Source organism: Sinohyriopsis cumingii, chromosome 14, assembly GCF_028554795.1.
Source record: "Sinohyriopsis cumingii isolate HCF-2022 chromosome 14, ASM2855479v2, whole genome shotgun sequence".
NCBI classification, from domain to species: domain Eukaryota; kingdom Metazoa; phylum Mollusca; class Bivalvia; order Unionida; family Unionidae; genus Sinohyriopsis; species Sinohyriopsis cumingii.
In genome coordinates this window covers 60,013,932-60,035,148 of record NC_142974.1, presented here as the reverse complement: position 1 = coordinate 60,035,148, position 21,217 = coordinate 60,013,932, and the positions used below count along the sequence as shown (strand labels likewise).

The 21,217-nt window shown below is 34.5% G+C and overlaps 1 protein-coding gene across 2 annotated transcripts in view; it reads right to left on the bottom strand.

Annotated features, from left to right (window-relative positions):
- The window catches only part of LOC149783949 (FAS-associated factor 2-like), a 100,131-nt gene that overhangs the window by 13,314 nt on the left and 65,600 nt on the right, over nt 1-21,217 (bottom strand). For both annotated transcript variants that reach the window (XM_089932082.1, XM_089932081.1), the window contains exons 2-10: nt 19,421-19,489; nt 18,215-18,327; nt 17,302-17,417; nt 15,895-15,924; nt 10,672-10,772; nt 8,404-8,489; nt 7,553-7,644; nt 4,638-4,736; nt 1,749-1,827 (exon numbers count right to left, since the gene is read on the bottom strand). In XM_089932082.1, coding sequence (XP_089788208.1) covers nt 1,749-1,827; nt 4,638-4,736; nt 7,553-7,644; nt 8,404-8,489; nt 10,672-10,772; nt 15,895-15,924; nt 17,302-17,417; nt 18,215-18,240 — 629 coding nt within the window. In that variant the 5' untranslated portion in view covers nt 18,241-18,327; nt 19,421-19,489. The remainder of the gene's footprint in view (nt 1-1,748; nt 1,828-4,637; nt 4,737-7,552; nt 7,645-8,403; nt 8,490-10,671; nt 10,773-15,894; nt 15,925-17,301; nt 17,418-18,214; nt 18,328-19,420; nt 19,490-21,217) is intronic.

The window sequence follows — 21,217 nt, the reverse complement described above, 5'->3', positions numbered from 1 at the left end:
ATGATCATGCACTCAACCACAAAATGATCAACAAGCCACTTACCAGGGGGCATAGCGAAGTTACAGAGTCATACTAGTATGAACTCAATAGGAAAATTATTTATTTTCTCAGAATTTGCACGTATTATAATTGCTGTCTTTAATCCACCGTAGACGAGACAAAACTACAGCATTCATGAAACTAGATCTGGTACTTGCCATTTTCATTGCTAATCTCGCAACTATACAAAACTAACAACCTACGCTACCTGTAGGTCCAATAGCCAAGTGATATCAATGACAAACCCCATTAAAGCATTTCTGTACAAAAATTCAAAAGTATTTCACGAAAGTCACATAACTATTGTAAAAGACTGAAAGGACAATTCATTGCAATACGCATATTCCAAGAAAGAAATGAAACCTGTCACTGTAGCAGCAACCTGGACATAGCCAGATTCATCAAGTAGACACCATGTGTCAAGAAAGTAGTCACATGATACAAAAAAAAAAACATCACTGTCATGTGATATGTTTTATGAATCTTACACAGGTATGTGTTCTCTGAATAAATATGTAGAAAATGTTTGTGTTCTCTCTCTCACCTTGTTTAACAGTATTTAAAAATTTGTTTCATTAAAAAAAAAAATTCTACAGAACCTATGATGTCATAAACATTGTGACATTTGTGCACTCTGACTAGCAATGCAAATGGCGAGTACCAGGACAAATTTCATAAATGCTGTAGACACATCTTGACTTTCAGCAGATTAAAGACATAACAATTGAGAAACTAAATAATTTTCTTATTGATTTCATGCAGATATTACTCAAAGTAACAGTGTTTTAAATTTGTCGTAAGCAGTTCCCATATGCCACCACCATACTGACTGTGAGGTTCGACCGGTTTTCATATCTTCCATGTAAGAGATGATACAGATACCGACATCTAGCTGTCGGTGAACTAACCAGTCTACCAGATGAATGCAACTAACTATACCAATATGTTTATTGCAAATGATCGGCACCGCAATCTCTGAATATTATGGTCAGAACTCGATAAATTTAATTCCCGATCAGCTCTGTTACAACTCAATCATGTAAATGTTTCTTTTGTCCAGTCGTGGCAAAATTAACAGATTTTTCCTGACTTTCATCAATATTTGCAATATTCAAGGACTTTTCAGAGTTGGGACTCCCAGTAGTGTGGGAACCCTGGATTTAAGAGTTGAAGTGACATTAATTTACACAAAATTGGATAGAAGAACAACTTTACAGAAACTGCCATTCAGATATCTTAAAGATCATAAACATTTTGCTCTAAACAATCTTAATATTTAAAAAATGTTTTCGTTTCTTATCATTTCACAAGGCAATCTGTATGAAGATTGAAAACAGTTTTCGAGAAATTACAGTGATCTTGTGCTAAAAGCATATTCTACCCATGTTTAAAGTTATACTATCTGTGGAACAATTGCCAAGGAAAAAACCTATCATATCTAATAAGTTACTTAACTTGAGTTGCCTCCCTTGATACATTAAAATAATTTGACATACGAGATGCTGCATCTTTTTTTAATACTAAAATTAGTATGATGATAAAATTATTCATTATTATTAGTGACAAACTACAAAGTTTGAAAAAAAAAGGATACTATCACACCAAAGTATAATCAAAATTACAAAATTGGTTGTACAAGTTGCATGAAGAAATTTCTACAAGCTTTATGTCTATGGCTATCAAATCCACAGGTAAAATAAGAGCTTACCTTTCTGCTCTGGCAGCTGCTACAGTGATCTCATTTTCAGCTATCACATCATGTAATCTTTGTATAAGTTCTGATCCCTCTGAAACAGATTGGAAGGCTTCAACTTAATGTTATTAATCGTTAATGTACAAATCAGATACAAGAAACCCTGCATACGAAGTCATTGGAAAAAAATGTTCTTTAAAGTTTCCAGTCAGCTCCATATAGATGTAAATGCAAGTGTTAGATCAATTTACAATAATTGATTGTAAGAAAGGAAGACAGTCAAAGCTATATTGCACGAAGTTAATTCCACTTCCATTATGTATTTAAAACTAGAACAAATTTTTCGGTAATAGTCAGCAATGATTATTTTATGACAATTCATACTGTCCTTTGTATAAAATGATAACAGGCATTTGGGATGAAAACTATTGTCATGTTTATAGTTGCATACAAGATGAATGCAAATGTCAGCTGCACATACCCAGATCTGCACTCGTACAATGCACCGGCAAATCAGAGTTTATGCAATTCATTAGGACAAATCAGTATAACAAAATATAAAGACTCAGATCTGCTGGTGCGTTATTTGATGGCAGACCTAGGACTACTCTGTTTGCAGTCTGACATGACTTAAAATTTATTATATACAGTGTGAAAATTCAAAAGATTTTCATTGGAGTTTAATAAAAAAAATATATTATTGAGGAGTGTGTGATCTGGATTTTTAATGTAGCTTTAACAATTTTTCAGTCATATCGATATGATGTCTGCAATGTGGCAGTTTATAGCGATGTCTAGCACTGGGACATCATGCTGCAGACATGTAACAAGATATCCCACCCAGTCACATTATCCTGACACCAGGCCATAGCTGCCAACCCTCCAGGCTTGCAATTAGTAAAAATAAGGATAAAATTAGTGAATTTTGACATGAATTCATGAAGCAATCTTCGAGTCCTTTGTCAGAACAAATATTTAGCATGGTCTCCAGCTGTGTTCAACAAGAAAACTCAAAAATTATGCTTCAGCATTGTTAGCATGTAGATCTTTCATTGAGAGCTGAAATCTGCTGTGAATTCTTAATTTTCACAACCTCTATGTGCTTTTTGCTACCAATAAGCTTCCTCACATCCTCTCTGCTAAAATTTGTGGCACAGTGGGTGCAAAAAGCATGATGTATCCTGGTGTTTAATGGCTGAATGCAAGGCCAATTTTTGGTTTATTCCAAGCTGAACTTCACTTTTTGTGCAACAGATTTCTTTTTCCTTGTTGGTGAAGACATTTCCAAGATGTGGTGCCGAAAGGTAATTCAAATCAGTGTTTGTGGCGCATGATCAGAAATTCTTGTTAGGCTCCCATTTCTCTCAAAAACAACTCTTATACATATAGATTAAAATACGCTAAAATGCTTGCTACTGAGCCAACTGTACCAATCAGCTATATAGTTCCACTAATATCGCAACCAGAAGCACTGGACTGTTTTGGCAACTGCCGATATCACGACTAGCGCTTAATGGGAAATCGGTTATTTTATTATTGATTTAAAATAATTGAGAATTGGGGAATTCACGATGTTTTTGCATGCGGCATGAATCGGTGAATCGTTGAAAAAGTTGTGAATTTCATGCCAAAATTGTGAGGATTGGCAGCTATGCAAGGCCAACCAGATCTAACATTAACCTCTTAATGCTGAGCGCCAAGCAAGGCAGCTGTTAGTACCATTTTTATAAGTCCCTGGTATGACTCGGCCGGGTATCAAACCCATGATCTCCCGCATCCAAGGCGGTTGCTCTAACCACTAGGACACTAGAGCGATTTATTGAGTACTGATTTCTACAGAAGTGTCCTTTGAGGCTGGTCATACTGTCAATGTGCAGTCTCCAAAACAGTAACCATCCACTGCACAGTTAAACAGAGCAGAGGTGCAAAAAAACTCTAGTAAAATAAATGACATTTGACAAACAATTTATATCAGGGAATACCAACTTATGTTCTGACAGAATCTAGGCCACCGAAGGTTTCTATTTGTCAATCCAACCTATCTTGTGCTAACTGGTAGTGGAAAACATTGGTGCCCTGTTTATAAATGGCTCCACGAGTGAGAAACAAGTTATGTGGTTCCTCATGCAAGAATAATGGAAACCATAATTTTGATCTTCAACAGGCAAATATTGAAATTATTTGTAAAGTTTCCAAAAATTACATTTGAAATGTGCACATACGTGAGACTATATTTTGCATGACAAAAAACCCCCACAAAAACCAAGTACATTTTCAATTAAATGGCAAATTATCTAGGGGACTAGACAATTAAGCCTTTAATTTAAATGACAATCATGTCAAAATGTCACCTGTATTATCATCAAAGTATTAAAACCTGTGTGATATGAAATTAAATATAGATTGATACAACAATGTAACAGAAGCCATGTGATGAAATGAATTACCTTTCAAATTTGTCTGTACAAAAATAAATGACTTGGAAAACTGCTTCACAATTTCCAATTTTTACATTAACTGCATGCCTTTTTCTTGTCTATTCCTAGTACTACATGCCCTATTTCTAGTCAATTCCTAGTACTACATGCCCTATTTCTAGTCTATTCCTAGTACTACATGCCCTATTTCTAGTCTATTCCTAGTACTACATGCCCTATTTTTAGTCTATTCCTAGTACTACATGCCCTATTTCTAGTCTATTCATAAGATTGCATTCCTCATCATGGTACAGAAAATCATGTGTTGAAAGTACTGTAAAAAAAAAAAAACAACCAACCCACCAATCCAGTTAATTAGGCAGCTATCAGTAGGGGTCAATGAAGATTAATGCAATTCCAGACATTCTGTCTGGTAACAACACCAAGTTTTCCATAATTAATATAATGGCGTTCTGTCTTTTCTTACCTATTGGTCCCTCTATCTTAGCTATAACAGTCATGCGGTTGTTACGTAAAACAATAAGTGCTAGGAATGGATATGTGGTTTCATTCAAGACCTTGCTCACTGAAAATACAATAAAATGAGAACATTATAGTGAACTTATGACAATGCTTTATATTTGAGATATGGATCTGAGAAAAAGTTCAAATTAGCTGATGTTCAGGATAAACAAAATAGCAATGAAGTATTTTCAAATCACATAATCCAACAAAAACAACATTTATACAGATTATTTGTGCTCCACTCACCAATACTTAATTGAATTTTATGACCAAACATTAGTTCCTGCTAACTAACGATCACTTATACAAAATATTAATCTTTTCACTTTCATATTTTGCCAGTCTGGGCTAGTTTTCAAACAACCTTAAATCAGAAACAGCAGAAAATGCACAGAACTAAATTTCCACCAATAGCAATCACTGAAATTGTAACTGATTAAATAAGATCAAGTCAATTAAAGTTACAGACATTCAATCATGTCAGTTAATCAGAACAGTGTGTGATTTGGATTTTTAACATGCTTTAATTTTGTTTCCAGTCATATCGCTATGATGTTTGCAGTGTGGTAGTTTATAGTGATGTCAAAACTGGGCCATCATGTGGCAGACTTGTAGCATGATGTCTCACCCAGTCATGTTATCCTGACACTAGGCTGACCAGTCCTAACACAAACCTCTTAATGCTGAGCGCCAAGTGAGGCAACTGTTAGTACCATTTTTATAAGTCTTTGGTATGATTTGGCCAGGGTTCGAACCTGTAACCTTTGGCACCCAAGGTGGTTGCTCTAACCATTAGGCCACCGGAGCGTTCAGAGCAACACTATTATGATACATACATTAATATGCTTCACACAGTAATTAACTGAATTCACATTTGTACAAAGTGAGCTTTGTTACACTTGTATACAAAACAATGAAGATGACATACACTTGCCTTTTTATTCATTATTTTCAAATGCTCAATGACCACGAAATCATGGATTTTCCAAAAGTTCAGCTCCATGTGTCCTAAAGCACCGTGAATCACTTTAATTGATCAGAATCAAAGTTTGTGTATTGGATATTCTGTGGGTACTTAATTTGAGTGACAACGTATATACTTCTATAAAATACACCAACATTCACTGCCACATATTTTCAGCACACAGGCTTAATATCTTCTGCATTAATAATGCTGATTAGTTAAGTTGATCAGTGCTAACACGTTCGCATAAATGTAATAAAACTGAATCCAAGAAGATGCCAAAATCCTTTACATTTATATCCAAGCAAATAATTTTACTGCATCAATTAGGATGACTAATAATCTTATCAGTGTCTTTAAAGTCCACTAACAGAATTCACTTGAATTAGAAAATAAGTGCTAAAACAAAGCCAATGAGAGTAAACCAAGCTTCTATCTTTTCCATAAACAGTTCTGTTGAAATTGAGTTTCACTCTCTCAACAATATAATACCAATGATACTGTGGTCACAAAGGGGAGCATTGAAAGTAAAATGGTACCATTGTGGGTCTGTCTGATCCCACAAAATCCTCTTTCTGTCAACTAGATTCTGTAATTGTGTGAACTTTGTACTTTACTTGCTGCATCTTAGTTGGTATTATTAGAAGGTGAGTGGCACTCGATGATTTTAAAGCACACGGCTGCAATCTAACTAAGAGAAAATGACGTCAAGACATTGCTTATGCCAGCTGCATATAACCCTTAGACCTATATCTCATGGCACCAAGACTGCTCAATTAAATGAATGGAAGAACAGTGGATTTGTAATCTCAGATCAATCATGGATTAATTTGGAGACATTTCTTCTTAAGCCAATTCATGCAATGTCTATTACCGTCATACATGATAAAGTGTCATTTCGGACAAAGGTGATTAAAATTAGCTTCGACAAAGTGGAACTGAGTTGCTGTTTGTTTATTCAGCAGTTTTTTTTATGTGTATGATACATATTTAATAACAACGATGCAATCTTGAGTTCCATTTGTTCAATGGAACAGTCAACAGTACTCCTAACAATAATTAAAAATAATGTAAAATCTTTTTGTTACTTTATTAAATGACTGAATCAGACAAGCTAATTGTTTTTATAATATATTTAATTAGAAATGAACAGTGTCTAAAGTAGATAACCCAGCGATTTATCATCAACACATTTGTTCGATAATTCCATGGATAAATAGTGAATAATACGTGCTTTGAAAAGGCACAAACTGTGGTTCACATTTACTTCAACCTCAATGCTGTCACAATTCTCCAATGTTTTCCAACATCTTTGGATTGCATTACATTATACTGTGCATTGAGTATCATAAATGTATGAAATATATGCTTTGGGAGTAAAACAAGATGCATCGATTGTACTATTACAGTAGCAGATGGAGTCATTAAAGTTTAAAGCTTTCAAATTCATTAAAAATGCGAGTGAATTTAAAAAAGCAGTAAATTTCCATTGTTTTATATGTTTTGAGAAACTACCATTATAGATATTTCTGTATGCCATCAATAAACCTCTGGTATTAAAAAAATAAACAAACAGGTGATGCTGTGTATTTAATATCAGCATGGTTTATCATTGATATTTTGTTGTGTCTTTAAGCTGAAGTCAAGTTTATCCTTGAAAGAGGCAAAAACTGGCATCCCACAAATTTAAACAGAATCACAGTACTCCATTAATGTTCAGACAGGAATAAAGCCTTTTCCATTATAATACTAATGATCAAAATATGTTATGCATCACATTCAATAAGGCAGTAAAATAATTACATAAAATGCATGTTGTTGAATACAAGGGAAGGTAACTGTATCATCTATTTTGTGCATCAAAATAAAAAAGCTTAGAAAATAATGCACGTTATTTAAAAACTAATACATACCTCTGTATCCTTCAGGACGGTTTGTATTACAAGCCCAGAATAATGTATTGGTATTTATAAACTCAACCACAAGTGGGTTACACAACGTAGCTCTGCAAAGAAAAGGCCATTTCAATCAAATTTAAACTCAATACACAAACAAATGCACTTGTTAGTGAATATTTCCATATCACACAATTACGGAGAACAGCCTTTTTGGTTATTTAGTGCCAAGGCAAAAAGGGACACAACTTGGCTGACCCAGGTGGATTTGATGGTAGGATCTGAACCTATACCCTTCAGAAATTAGTTAGACATACTAAGAACTGAGACATTGCAGCTCATACATATGGCAGGTACACAAATCATAACAGGGTACTGAAATGTGGCATGTAAAATATTATAGCACATGGAATAAAATAATGTATATGATATACGATTTGCAAAATCTTTACCTTAATACTGTCAACACTACCTCCTGAAAACAATACCAATCAGGTTATGACATGTGAAACAAATGGGAACATCATAATATATAATTGATCACACCAGTTTTGTGGAATATTAAATTTTAATTTCAGCCTATCCAGTTCTGTAATTATGAACAGTGGATGTCACAATCTGAAGCCGACATAGATCATAAAATTCATGCCTCTCGCATGTCCTATCAACTTCAACATGTACTGCTTATCATTATGTAACATGGCAAAGCTAACTGTCTTCAGCAACAACAATCTTATGGAGTTAAATAGCCATGAGGTTAAGTTTAGAAAATATTAAAAAGGATTATGGCTTTGCATATGATCAGCAAGTTACCTCTGTAATTTTGACTCTCCTATCTAATGTTAATAACTGCATATATGTAAACTTACCTGCAAAAATTCTCTGTATCCTGGTGATCATCACCATGCAGATAAACCAACAAGAACTTTAACTCTTGCTTAGCATCATTTAGAGCCTGAAATTTATCATAAGATGTGATTTCTAACGACTGGGAAATAATTTTCTCTTATGCAGCAATTCTAAAATTTGACCAAAAAAATGTCAAACCTGTAAAATGCAGTCATTCATGGAATAAGGCCAAACTGGCCCCTTCCACACAAATGACCTCTGTATGCAATTTTAAACTTTTTACTAACAAATACCACACCCCAAATATGATTATCATTATTCCTGTTATTATTATTACATGAACAGATTTTGTTTAGTGCACTATTCAACAAAATCGTGAAATAGATAAACATCTTGTTCTCTCCTAAATTTGTGTAATAAGACAACTATAATCTGTAATTTTAATCTATTTTATAAATAAAATTGACACCAACTCTAAATACAAATCAGCAAAATATATTGATATAACATTTTTCTCTAAAATTACTTATATGATCACATTAATGCTAGAAAAATAAACTCTGCTGTCTCCTGAATCCAGCCCACCTAAAAAGACAATGCCAAAATGAAGAATAAAAAAACAACAGGGGCAGAAGCCCATGTAGGCAAAGGGAAAAAACTCTTACTCATTACCTCCCCATGACCACCTAACGGTCGCTTCAACTTTAGCTGAGCAATAGATTTGTAGGGTAATTAGGAGGGTTTTATTAGACTCTGTTTGAGCAAGTATTCTAGAAGAAATACAGTTTGTTTGAAATTTGCTCTTGCTTGGAAACATTTTCTTATCACATTAACACTAGGAGAATAGGTATGCGGAGGAAATGTAGAATATCTACTTCTACCAATGGCATCCTTCATGTGAAGAATAGCTGAATTACATGTGTGAAGGATAAATGACGACTATACCCAGCTTAGAAATCTTTTATCTCGTCTTGCAAATACATTTTCTGATATCTGAATATGACAAGCCACTCAGCCATGCCTGAGGGCACAGAAAGCTCATCAATAAATGTTATGAAAAGCAATCATGCAAGACTGCTTTTCATAACAATTACTGATGAGAAGGAACAGCAGTCTATTTTTGGCAGAGATGCCCACTGCAAACCAAGGAAGTTAGGGAAAAGAGGGAAAACAATTTGTGATTTTATTGGAAAATTCATCACAATGCAGCAAAAAAAATTTCCACATCGAAACCAGAAGAATGATAAAATCATTTACAAATATTACAAAACCTATGTACAGTACACAGCTCTGTGTATGCTTTTAATTGTCCTCTAAACTGCTTCTGGCTCTTTTCGGCTTTGCCAAAAGATCATTTTCCAATATCATTTCAGGATGAGCTTACAATCATTGTTCGACATTTTAAAGTCAAGGCACACATGAATGGTTTACAGATTCTAGTTCACAACTAAACACAAATGTTGTACAAATCTAATTTTTAAAAACCCAAAGAAACTAGACAGTACATCAAGAAGAAAACACAAACAAAATGAAGCATTCTGAATAATGACACTAATCATATATTATGAATTACCATTAAAGACTTGGAAGGACTGTAACAAACTGTTCTGATTTTATATAGCATATTATGTGCAGGAAACTGTTTTATGTCACAAATTACCATAAAGACAGGAAAGGATTGAAACACTCCCAATCTGTATGCCAGACACTGATGATATATTACAAACAATCGGAAAATAATTGAAGGACCAAAAATACTTGCATATGATTTCAACTCTTGCCAAATTTTTCTACTGATTTATCCTTCTTTTTTTTTAAATTCATGATTGTAATTAGTGGTGCGATTCGTGAACAAGCTCGGCAATTCAGGACATTCATGCCAAATTCAGGATAATGGCTACAAAGCTAATTATTTTATTACGGCTGTGGAACTGTTACAAAGGTGGGAATGTTTTCAAAACAATTCCAGTGTGAAGAAATTTCTGCATAAAGGCAAGAAGGAATACTAATGCTATATTATATAGGAATGCACAATTATTCATTAAATCAACCAGAACACACAGCCTAATAGACTCAAAACTTTATTCATAAGAATGGATTCTTCAGTGATAACAAGCTTTCTTGGCTCATATGTTTCCAAGATGGCTTCTCAGCTGAACCAAAGTGGTCATATTTCCAAGGTTCAATTACCTACCAGTTTTCAGGTTGTCTAACCACCAAGGTCACCTACTGCAAATATAAGAGATTAAAGAAAAGCATTTTAGAGAGTTCTTATAATCTAACAGTACCTGGCTGTAAGAGCCTCTGTAAAATACTGGATGAATTTCACCATACAGTCGTTCAAATTGAGAAATAAAAGCTTCTACATCACCAGCTGGATCTGTTACATCTGAAATGAGTGAAAAGACTTATCAAGAACACATTTTCAGGCTTTCTGTTATCTTTTCTTTGTGACTCTTTCTCGAAGACATTTTAGGCATAACATGTCAACACATAGCTGCCAACCCCCGAATACAAAAATACTGACTTCTTATGACAAAAATACTGATTTTCAGGAACAAATACTGATTTTTGAAAATTTTAATGCATATGTAACTATTTACAACATATACAACCATCAGTAAAGTAGGACAGTGCTTTACATAATTATTTAATGTCAAATATGCATGTGTTGTACCATATTCCATTTGGGTGCCCATTCAGAAGGTGCAAGAGTGCAACACACTCAGACACAGTCTTTTTATAGTAGCATTTTCCACACCTTATTTTTTTCCAATCATTATCAATTTGAATGTGTCAACTTTTAATGATGATCTCAATTCTGAGTGATTTTCTTATTGAACTGTTTTCGGTCTAGCATATGAGTAATCCTTTGCGATTTTACTGTCTGGAAAACGTGTACGAAATAAATCACCAGCAACACAAGTAACTGAAAGAGGAAGGTTAATTTCCAAAAGAAATTTACAGCAAGCTGATGTTTATTAGCTTTTTTGTGATCTTTATTTCATAGGCCCAATAGCGAAATCAAGTTATACAATTTGCAAAACGTAGAGTTTTCTCCTTTATTAGATGGTTTCACAAATCTAAACAAGACGGCACAATTGTCCTTCTAGTTCTGTTTTCTTGTCTTTCCTGGAGAAAATTCTGAATATTCTGCTTTCCTACTCAAGATTATTAGAAGCTGAATATTACAAAAATGAGATACAGTGACAGTGGTAACTGTTTGCAAAATCCAATATGGCTGATAAAAACAGGCATTGTAGCCTCGATTTTGAATGAACCAATCATATTGTAGAACTGTATTCCTATATACATGCAATACATTTCTATCAGAATGGAACGGAGTGCCCATTCTAAATTGAAAATTGAAAGGAATTTTTTAAATATTTTTTTACAAATGAAAAATGTATTTTTGCCAAAAGAACGTACACCCATATTCAGGTCCAAAATACGGGACAAATATGGGAAAAAAATGGGACACTTGGCAGCTATGTCAACATTTTCACATTATTCTCCAAAACATAAACAACAGGAATATAAGAACTTCACAGTTGACAAAAATCAATTTAAATCTGTTTTAGAAAAACAATTAGCAAGGTAAAATACAGAAGTTTTTGCAAGATTTAAAATTGTATCAATTATATCTGGACAAATAAATAAATTAAACATTCTATGTAGTTAAACCACTTTGGCGTAACGCATTTTTAGTTACACATTCCCAGAATCCATTTAAGTTCCAATTTTGGGAGTGGATAAATGTCCTTAGATCATCATCAATAAACCATTATTTAAAAAATAACCCAGTGTTTGAGTTCTCTATCTCCAATAAACCATCATACCCATACTACTCCAGGGTTTGAAGTCTCATCTCTGATAAACCATCATACCCATACTACTCCAGGGTTTGAAGTCTCATCTCTGATAAACCATCATACCCACATAAACTCAAGGGTTTGAAGTCTCCATCTCCGATAAAGCATCATACCCATACTAATCCAAGGTTTGAAGTCTCATCTCCGATAAACCATCATACCCATACTAATCCAAGGTTTGAAGTCTCATCTCCGATAAACCATCATACCCATATAAACTCAAGGGTTTGAAGTCTCCATCTTTGATAAAGCATCATACCCATACTATTCCAGGGTTTGAAGTCTCCATCTCCGATAAAGCATCATACCCATACTATTCCAGGGTTTGAAGTCTCCATCTCCGATAAAGCATCATACCCATACTATTCCAGGGTTTGAAGTCTCCATCTCCGATAAACCATCATACCCATACTATTCCAGGGTCTGAAGTCTCCATCTCTGATAAACTATCATACCCATACTATTCCAGGGTTTGAAGTCTCCATCTCTGATAAACCATCATACCCATACTATTCCAGGGTCTGAAGTCTCCATCTCTGATAAACTATCATACCCATACTATTCCAGGGTTTGAAGTCTCCATCTCTGATAAACCATCATACCCATACTATTCCAGGGTTTGAAGTCTCCATCTCTGATAAACCATCATACCCATACTATTCCAGGGTTTGAAGTCTCCATCTCTGATAAACCATCATACCCATACTATTCCAGGGTTTGAAGTCTCCATCTCTGATAAACCATCATACCCATACTATTCCAGGGTTTGAAGTCTCCATCTCTGATAAACCATCATACCCATACTATTCCAGGGTTTGAAGTCTCCATCTCTGATAAACTATCATACCCATACTATTCCAGGGTTTGAAGTCTCCATCTCTGATAAACCATCATACCCATACTATTCCAGGGTTTGAAGTCTCCATCTCTGATAAACTATCATACCCATACTATTCCAGGGTTTGAAGTCTCCATCTCTGATAAACCATCATACCCATACTATTCCAGGGTTTGAAGTCTCCATCTCCGATAAACTATCATACCCATACTATTCCAGGGTTTGAAGTCTCCATCTCTGATAAACCATCATACCCATACTATTCCAGGGTTTGAAGTCTCCATCTCTGATAAACTATCATACCCATACTATTCCAGGGTTTGAAGTCTCCATCTCTGATAAACCATCATACCCATACTATTCCAGGGTTTGAAGTCTCCATCTCCGATAAACTATCATACCCATACTATTCCAGGGTCTGAAGTCTCCATCTCCGATAAACCATCATACCCATACTATTCCAGCATTTGCAGTCTCTATTTCTAACAAACCATTAACCTCATAATATTCCAGGCTTTGAAGTCTCTAATGTCAATAATGTTGAGGGATTTGGGTAACATTATGAATGCAACTAATCTAACTTCAGTAGCCATATGACAAATCTACTTCAAAATGTTAGTTACCGTTTAAAGATTTAGGACATCATGCCTTAATAATTTTGATTTCTGTCAGCATTGAAAGCAGAAATAGAGTGGGGAATTAATAGTAGATTTAGTCAAGTTAAGGAACAATTATAAAAATGTTACTGAAAACAGAATACCCAGGTTGGTATGACAGAACTGTCAGCAGTCATTATGTGCTTCAGACTCATGCCAGGTTTTAATATTCACTATTGGGACACAGGCAGCAAAATTTTCAAGAAACCTAGTTGCCTCGCTGTACAAACAGTGAAAAATAAGTCTACTCAGAAGAAAAAAACATCTGCATGGGAGTGGATAAATCTTTATGGCAATTCCAATTTTTCAACTGTCATTCATTTACAAATGTACTGAATCTTCCTCATGGCAAACGTTCTTATAAACTATTGCCATTAAAAGTTGCTTGTTGACCATTAGGATGCCTTTGGAACACTTCAAACTGTCTTAAAAAATAGTTTCATGACTGAAATAAACAACAGATCTATCAAAGTCTACAACATGACAATGAACATTGCTATGATGTATTTCAAACACTTAACACAATCTGTATAAAATAGTTAACATACAAGGCACCTGTTAGTACCATTTTTATAAGTCTCTAGTATGACTTGGCCAGGGTTTGAACCTGCGACCTCCAGCATCTAAGGCAGACGCTCTTAACCACAAGCAGGGTTCATAATGAATTCTGAATCGTTTTCAAAGACTTTTCCCAAACTTTCAAAGACCAAAAAGATAGATTTCCAAGACCTATTCTCAATAACATTTTGCATACAAGTTATGTTAAATGAGAAAACAACGAATGCAGAATATTACAATACTGCTTAATGATGAAATTCAAACTATAATTAATTTCCTAAAATTGCTTTATAATGATCTGGAAGATAGGCTAACATTCATTGTTATTCTAGAAATATGTAACTTATGCATTAGATTTAACACAAAATGTATTGTTCTCTTAACAGACATCAGCACTGCTTTATTGTAGTTGTTGTTTTAAATCTCTGGGTTTATTTCAATTTTCAAAGACTTTTTAAAAACCTCAGGGTAATCTGCTCGATTTCCCCAAACTTTCAAGGCCTTGAAAATGCAACCTCATTTTTCCCAAACGGTCAAAGACCTTCAAAGACTAAGAACCCTGACTTGGCCACTGGAGTGTTTTTTTTTTCAGATATTGTACTTGATGAAATTGTACAAGATCTAAGCACACTGCTAACTAAAATGACTGCTCCCATGTGCTTTACAAAACAGCCTGAATTAGTCGAAAGTACATTGTCTTTAGCAGTTACTAAAATAGGGAAAAAAAAATTGCCAGACTAAACAATACCAGCTTTTGAAAGTGCAATAAATGAATTACAAACTATAAAATGTATAAAGAAAAAAGCTGAGCTCTTTTTCCTACAATTAACCTCTGAAGCCCAGGAAGTGAAAAAGACCAAGCTGAGCATGAAGTTTTGTTAAACGTGCACCTCTGCCAAGCTATATACTTTATAACCCAGGGTTTGGCAACCTACGGCATGCTTTCCATCAGGTGGCATGTCAAGGGGTTTTGTGTGGCATGTGATGGACAGCGATAAATCTTAATTTTAATAGTATTACATTCTTACTGGTGGCACATGCTTGTTCAGTTTGTAATTAATCCAGAAAAAAAGTGGCACACTATGTAAAATAGGTTGCTAACCCCGGCTATAACCCATACTATACCCATCAATCATACACCAAAATAAAGGGAATTAAAAGTTCTATGAACAATACTAAGGATATACAAGGTATTTTTTATATAGCCAGTATAACCAACGAGGAAAATTGGGGAAATCTTTTTCTCTAATAATCTAACCCTATGAAAAATATGAAACTGTAGAGCGTCACCTTTTATAAATCAAAGAGAAAACCTGAACCTGACCTGCCTCCATTGACATGGAAAAGTAAAAGGTCATTTGATATTTGCTTTCCTAATTTTATTAAGATCATCAGGTCTTAATATTGTTAATAATAAAAAATAGATTTAGCACAATAATGTTGACATTGCACCATTAGCATGGTTGAATTAAAAAAAAACCGAGTCTGAAAGTACAACCTAGGTCACCCTTTGTCATGCATGTAAGGTAATATATGGCACAGCAGTAAACAAAAACATAGGTTGCGACTTAAATAACTTTTACTTACTTTGTCTAGGATCTCGCCATATCAATCGATCTGAAATAAAGGATTGACATATTATGTTGAACTAAAAGGACATAACTTATTATTACAAAGTTGATTATTGAACAACCATACATCGCATAAATAGAAACTTTAGGCTCAAATGGCAAGCAACTATTGTAAGAATCTGCTTATATGTTCAACTGCAAACACACACACCCCCCGATGTGCTGTCACACAATGAATAAGCAGATCAGGGTCTGTCTTGTTTGTTCTAGTGATAATAATAAACTGCAGAGACCCAGATGGACCAGTGCATTATGTGATGGCAGATGTGAGTCTGTGAAGTGTGCAGCTGGACTAGACATATATGCAAGTATATGCAGTAGGTTAAAGCATTTTATAATAAAAACATATTTAACATGAAAATCAGAAAATGAAAAAAAAAATGACTATAAAACTTAAGGCAAAATCCAGTTTAGTAAGATACACAGATGAAAAGCTGGTCAGATCATGGAAAGTTCACCAGGTTAATGACTAGACATAACCGACCCAAACCTATAACAAACAATGTTTAGCTCAAAAAAGAAAGTAATGTATGAAAATAGTTTTATATTAATAGTGGCCTTAAAAAGGTCAACAAATTGCTAAGATTTCTGAACAATAACTATAAAAAATGTACAAGGAAAATGCGATGCACATTTAAAATAATTAAGCTGTATAATTTGTCATGCCTCGTCTTTGCACACATATTTACAATAGTTCTCCAAAGATAAGACAAATGCCTTACACAATCTGGCAAATATTTACTGAGGATATCTTCAGTAATAACCTCACCCCCAACTTTTTTACAAACTTGACTGAGCTGCCCCTTGTCCCCACAACCACCAGTCTCAATATGCAAGATATACAGAAAATGTAATGTAAAAAACACTGCAACAAGAAGTGGCACAATTTCAAACCATTTATTGGTGGGTTCTGTGGAGCATATCATGTTGCTTCTTAATTCTTCCAGCTACCTATATTTAGCTGTCATACAGTCCCACTGTCCTTAAATATTAACACCCGTCTATTATTACATGTGCTTGTACATTTTTTTTATGATACATCTATTTTCCGGTACTTGGCCATATTGTTTACATACGCAATATTAAATTCAGTTTCTCAATTGTATGCCAAGTTACAAAATGTACACATGCTGATTTTTTATATTCATTCTGACAGCAGACAGTTATAAAGGTAAGAGGTAATATGACTAGCTGAAAACTGCCTAGTGCTTCCGTTTCTTAGTATTGTAAGGATACTAAAACACCTAGTTATCCTCAAGTTCAAAACTCGGATCTTATTTGCATAAATCTTATTCTCATGCATGAATGTTAGGATTTCAATTTTTAATACATCTAATAAAACTGAATGAAGATAAATACTTACATGCAAATCTAAATATATCTATTAGGGTACTATACAAGAATCTAATGGGCAATGTAACGAAGAAATATCCCCACTGTATGATCCCCTGTGGTCGTCGACTGGCTACAGTATAAATTCTGAAGAAGAAAAGAAATGAACATATTTTTCAGCATGAAGAGACTGAGCGGAACTGCATCTACAAGACATGAGAGATCATATGCTATGCTCCTTTATCAGCCATGGCAGATTGGGTCATTCAAACAGTATGATGGGCCACAACAATCTACTTGTGATTTCAATGACTGGTTAACCAGATTTATGCAAATTCATTAGAACCACGGAATTCTCTGCAAATTTGGCATGGATGACAAATAAACATTGCAGCTTATCTCCCAAGGCCGGTGATAATGGAGCTGGCTCAGTTTTGAATAAATAAATCAAAATATTAAATATATATTATTTTATATAGTAAATAATTATCCCCAATATTCAAAAATCCAGATTTTAAAAAGTCCTGATATTATAAATTATGCAAGTTTCGTTACAAAATAATTAACTCTGCATTACTTACAGGCAGTGGAGTTTAGTGGTTTTTTAAAAAAAAATAGTTCATTTAATAAATCTCAATAATAAAGCTTCCTCACAGAGGGGTATCTGGGGAGGACAGGGTACAACTCCACCACCATTTGGCTGCATTGTTTCTGGTTAGTACAGAATATCATGCTCTGCAACAAAAAGGCCAGTAGCAGTATTCTTAATGATTCAAGCCTCCAATCCCAGATGCTCAATGTTAAGAAAATTTCTTTTTTCTTATCAATGGAGAAACTTTTTCCCTCTTCTACTTAACTTTCAGGGGAGGGATTGAACCTTTTGTTTTCCTGTTAATCAATGAATGACTGCTTCAGTAGACAAGTTTATTGCTCCCAAGTCCTACCTTTGGTCTGATGGCATTAAGTTCATTGCAGGTGGTCTGGGTTCTGGAGGTGGTGGTTGCGAATAAACTGAAGGAGCACCTTCTCGCTCATTAAATGTGTCCTGTACTGCTACCTGTTTGTTATAAGAATTAGGAAAATGAATTATATCCTTAATTATATTCTCTGCAAGGTCTTTTGCTGTAGTGGTCCTGCTACTATATAATTTGAACCTGCATCCCTTAAGAACCCATTCAGCACTATGCTATGCATTTGGAAATAAACAAAGTCTTTCGTACCCTTAAGAAAAAAGATGCTTTGATCCATGTCCTCTAATTTCTGACACACAAAATAAATTAATGCCATTGCTGAGAAAAATTCATAAAAGTCCCAATATCACTGTACTTGTTTCCTAAATATAGTATACAATAAAATGCAGGTGTTCCAAACATCATAGACAGATTAAATGTACAATGGTTGCAAGTGTTCTGAATTTGCTTACCAAAGCAAGGCATTTTTAACACTCACATTTACTTAATATATCTGCTCAAATGATAAGGCACTGATAATAAATTAACAAATGTTGGGATCTTCTTATATGTAAAGACCTGGCCCTTGTGACTTCACCTACTCCCCTTACAATCAGCCAGAATTGTGATGACCTGGACACCCACTCCCTTAAACTATCTGTGAATACCTGGACACCTACTCCATTTACAATCACTAAGACTCTTTGTGATGACCTGGACACCTATTAAAAATTCTTGCTTACTTAGGAATATTCATGCAAAACAAATAAATATGCATATATTTAATCAGGAGAACACTTATTTATTAACTATAGTCACAGCAATTACTTCTTATCATCAAAGGAAAGACTGTTCCTTTGTACCTGTAACCAACAATGCATCAGATTTTCTTTCTAGGCAGCAGTGACCTGTACGTATTTTGCAAAGTACTGATAAATAACGCAAAAGAAAAAGTAAAAGACAATCAAAATGAATGCATAAATTTTGAGACCTAGGTGTTAAGAAAATACTTTTTTGTAAAGTAGTTCCGTTGCATATTTTTCATGAGGAATAATTGTTAATTCATCCTTAATCATCACTTGCCACTTCATTCACCTGCTACAAATTTTCACTCACAATTTAGAGCAGGGAAAATGAAGTTTGTGCCCCTGATGTTTTAATGCTAATGTACTCAACACTCAATGTTTCTCTAATCCCAACCTCAATATCCCAATTATGTCTTTGCAGAACCTCTCTACATCGAGCAATGTCATCTATTCCTGTCAAGTCCTGAAACAGATAATGAAAAATAAACATTGTATTTCCATTGATTTATGGGAAATATAAAATATATGATCAGCAACTTGCTGAATAAATCACATTTCCACTGATTTTCTCTCAACATCAAAGCAATGCCTTTATCTTAAATTTTACTGCTGAAAAGTGATTCAGCTGAAAAACCTTTGTTTTCGCTTACTCTCCCCCTTTTAACAATTTACTTCATATAACAAATACAGCAGGCAGTGTCAGAAAAAATATTGTGCCCTGCAGCCTGGTCCAACCGAATTTTAGGTCCCAACCACCAAGCTTCTGAAAAAAAAAAAAATTGTTACACCTGATCGGATTCTATCAACCAGCATGTAATGAGTAGGTGTAAATATGTTTACCTTGATATAGGACCATAACAGTTGGTTAAAATAACTGAAAACTGTGTCACTTGTCCTTGACAAACCCATATCTGCTTATTCTAAGCAAACATCATAGCTTTGATAAACTAAGTCATTTTAACCCCTCTTCATTGAACCATGCAGCGTCACCATGAACTTTTCTGCAAACATATATATATATGCTCACTGGAATCAGCAAAAACAAAACAAATCATCAATTGTCGAAGTTTCCGACAACAACCAATTAAATTTTTTCTTCTATTCCCGTTTGGTTCAAGAACTCATTACAAGTACAAAAATGTAAACAAGCACTATCAAACAAGTACATGACACAATCAGTTTTAGCGTAGCTTAGCATGTTCACACGAGATGACTTAGGTGGGTTATATTAAAGAAAGTTGTGCCAGAAATGTGTTTTGTTTGACTCCTCTTTACCATGCAATTATCATTAATCCGTTCATCTGACCACATCAATGTCGAATGCAATGGGCTGATGACCCATGGCTAACAAATGTGTTTGAAAATGCCCATGGTATTAGCTATGTGTTTTCTTTTTTTGAAGTAGTACAAGATTGTATAACTTTGATGAATCACAGCCTAATTACAAATTAAAAATATATCACAGCCTAATTACAAATTAAAAATATGTGTTCCCTGACATGTCCTGTTATTACAGCTCCAATTTTGATGGTGGATTAGCAGCAGAGGTCTTGCTAGGATTTTAAAACTAGGAGTCCAGGAATCCCATTTTGGTAAAAATAGGAGTCCCACCATCAAAAGTTGCAGTCCCTTCTTTCCTACAGAATCAGCACAGACATGAGTGCATTAAAGCACATCTCGCGAATTCCACAACATAGCGATGTCCCATATGTTTCTGACTTACATAATTTGCATTTTAAAGTTAAATCTTTAATAAAATAATACCTTGGCTTTGCTTTCAACGATTTGTATATTTTTCTGAAAATATTTGCACGACAATTTACAAAAACAGATAATCTAATAAACTTAGTGAAGTCTGCCATTATTTCCCGTTAGGCTTACTGGTTCAGTTACAGTTTGAAACTAATTTTATGACGAAATAGTGTACAAGAGGCAGTTAATATATATCCAGATCACAGATTCTGATCTTAAAACACATGTTTGTATGTGTTATCATCAAAGTCAAAGCCTTTGAACTTGCTGCCCAGCTATTGCATCATGTTCTTTTATATGTACTCTTATAATGGCAACATGTATGTATATCAAGGGGCCTTTCATTCGCTGTATTCTGTCATTGTAAATATCAGCACAGCTAACTGATCAACACATTTTCCCACAAAGCAGGTGGCTGAAGCAGGACTGGCAAGTCTTT